This window comes from Trypanosoma theileri (genome assembly GCF_002087225.1).
Source record: "Trypanosoma theileri isolate Edinburgh chromosome Unknown TM35_Tth_46_V1, whole genome shotgun sequence".
NCBI lineage: Eukaryota > Euglenozoa > Kinetoplastea > Trypanosomatida > Trypanosomatidae > Trypanosoma > Trypanosoma theileri.
Genome location: NW_021639888.1, coordinates 39697 through 42192, shown reverse-complemented (window position 1 = coordinate 42192; position 2496 = coordinate 39697). Strand labels below are relative to the sequence as shown.

The window sequence follows — 2496 nt, the reverse complement described above, 5'->3', positions numbered from 1 at the left end:
TATATATATATATATTCAGAAGGGAGTGGTGGTTTACATTTGCAGGGAATGCCCCACAAGGGTGGAAAGAAGAAGCAGAGAAGATATAAGAATCCAGAAAAGGAAGAAGACATCTCACATGAGATAGACCCCAGAAATATATCTCGGAACTCTGCAAATGAGGCTCCTTCCTCTCTTATCTCAGGAAAACAAAATGAACATAAAAATAATAAAAACCATAATAAGCATGTGGAATTGGAAGAAAGTCCAAGTAAAGACTCTACCAACTCCGCCAACACAAGAAGAACCACATCAAGAAGTTTATCCATCTCTCACTCTCTGCAAACACCCTCACAAGGGGAAAACACATCTACAGTATTAAGGAACACTTCTACACACAGAGCCTCTCCCTTTGTGGAACGGTTTATTCATGGTCAACCCTTCTGTACGAGTGAAATGCATAGAATGAAAACGAAATCTCCATACAATTTTACCCCACCATCATATTATAGACTACCTGAGTCTAATCATGTGCATAAACTACCACGATCCATATATGAAATAGCCCAATCGGAACAAACCACAAAAAATAATAATAAAGATAATAATAAAGAAATAAAAACACATATCCCACCGCAACATGTGGAACGAATACCTGCTGGTATGAGAAGTGTGAAAAAACGATTACTGCCAAGTTTCTTATCTCCATGGTCTTATTATGAAGAAAGTGATAGTTCGAGTTCTGATAAGGAGAAGGAGAATGGTTCATCAAAGTCTAATGGTACTGGATGGATACCAAGATTGATTTCATTAATGTTTACACGTGAAGAATTTGATGAAGAACCCGTAAACAGTGGTGTAACTCCAGAACAAGTACGTACATATAAATTAGTTGATCGTATAGTACCATCATTTGCAAAAAGACCAGCTTTTTATGCTTTGGATTTTTTAACTCATCGACGTGTTATGCTTGTTTTTCTTATCATCGCTATTCTTCTTGGTTATTATAATTTTCATGAAGATATGACATCTTTTACAGCTTCTTTTATTGTTGCCGATAATGATCGTCCAGGTCTTCGTTTCTTGGAAAATCACAGTATACGTCGTAAACATCCTGTGATGATTATTCCAGGATTTATCTCCACAGCCCTTGAGGTGTGGGAAAGTCAAACCGAATGTGTAAAAGATCTTCATCCATTTGCATCTATTTTTCGTCAACGTATGTTTGGTCCACAAATGTTATTATTACTCTTAACAGATCCAGCGTGTTATATGCGACTCTTTTCACTGGATAAGGAAACTGGATATGATCCACCCGGTGTAAAGGTTCGTCCGGATATGGGATTTGGAGCTTCTGACTTTTTCTTACCTGGATATTGGGTGTGGGCAAAGGTATTATTAAATCTCGCTGATATTGGCTACGATCCACAAAGTATGAGTGTCTTCTCCTATGATTGGAGACTCTCTCCACGACGAATGCATAAACGAGATGGATATTATTACTATCTACGTTATCATCTTCTCTATTTATATGATAAGAATAAAGATCGTGTGGTTCTTATTTCTCATAGTTATGGTACCAGTGTTATTCTTGACTTCTTTAATTGGATGGAGGAACGTGAACCGGGTTGGGTGGATAAATATGTGGCCTATTGGATTAACATTGGCGGCCCGGTGTTGGGACTTCCAAAAAGTGTTTCCGCCCTTCTCACCGGTGATGCGAAAGACACCGTCACACTTCCAAGTGCCGTTCGTCAGGCATTCGATACACACTTTTCACGAGATCTTCGCACAGAAGTCATTCGCACATGGTCCTGTCAAACCGCAATGCATCCATTTGGATGTGATGCCGCACATGAAGATTTATTAACGTTTTCAAATGGAACTCGTTTATCTGCAAAAGAGACATTTAAATTAACGGCACAACGTCTTCGTGAAAGTGGACATAAGGCATTAAAAGAAGAGGCGGAGGAACATATTGCCCACTTTGGGAAACTTCCGTCACTTCCACCCACAACCAACACCACCGTCTTTTGTCTCTACGGTGTGGATAAGTTAACAGAGATTGGATATGTACTTTCAGAGGATAATACGATTAATCTCACGTATCAAGAACAAAAACGGACTGTGAATGGTGTGGTGCTTGGCAATGGGGATGGTACTGTGCCACTGCTTTCATTGGGATATATGTGCCGTGCGGAGAATGGATGGAAACGTAATACTGGCCGTGTAGTAACGCGTGAATATAAAGATATCACTGTAAACTCATTAGGTATTCGTGGAGGGGCGGCAAGTGGAGATCATGTGGATATTCTTGGGAATCATGAACTTATTGAGACAATTCTTAAAATAGTCTCTGGTAATGCAGAAGAAGGGGAAGTGGATGATCGCATCTATTCAGATATTGATGAACGTATTGCGAAGATGAAGGATTGTACAAGTGAGAAGAGTTAGAAAATCAGATGCATTAGTTGAAAGGAAGGACTAAAGAAAACGGTGGTGGTGGTGGTGGTGGGA

The 2496-nt window shown here is 39.6% G+C and overlaps 1 protein-coding gene across 1 annotated transcript; it reads left to right on the top strand.

The window, feature by feature from the left end:
• Nucleotides 1-48: 48 nt before the first annotated feature.
• TM35_000461150 (putative phospholipid:diacylglycerol acyltransferase) lies at nucleotides 49-2433 on the top strand (the record flags this gene model as incomplete). Its single annotated transcript, XM_029030294.1, has 1 exon — nucleotides 49-2433. The coding sequence occupies one exon, from the start codon at nucleotides 49-51 to the stop codon at nucleotides 2431-2433; it is 2385 nt and encodes a 794-aa protein (XP_028878362.1).
• Between the last annotated feature and the right edge of the window lie 63 nt (nucleotides 2434-2496).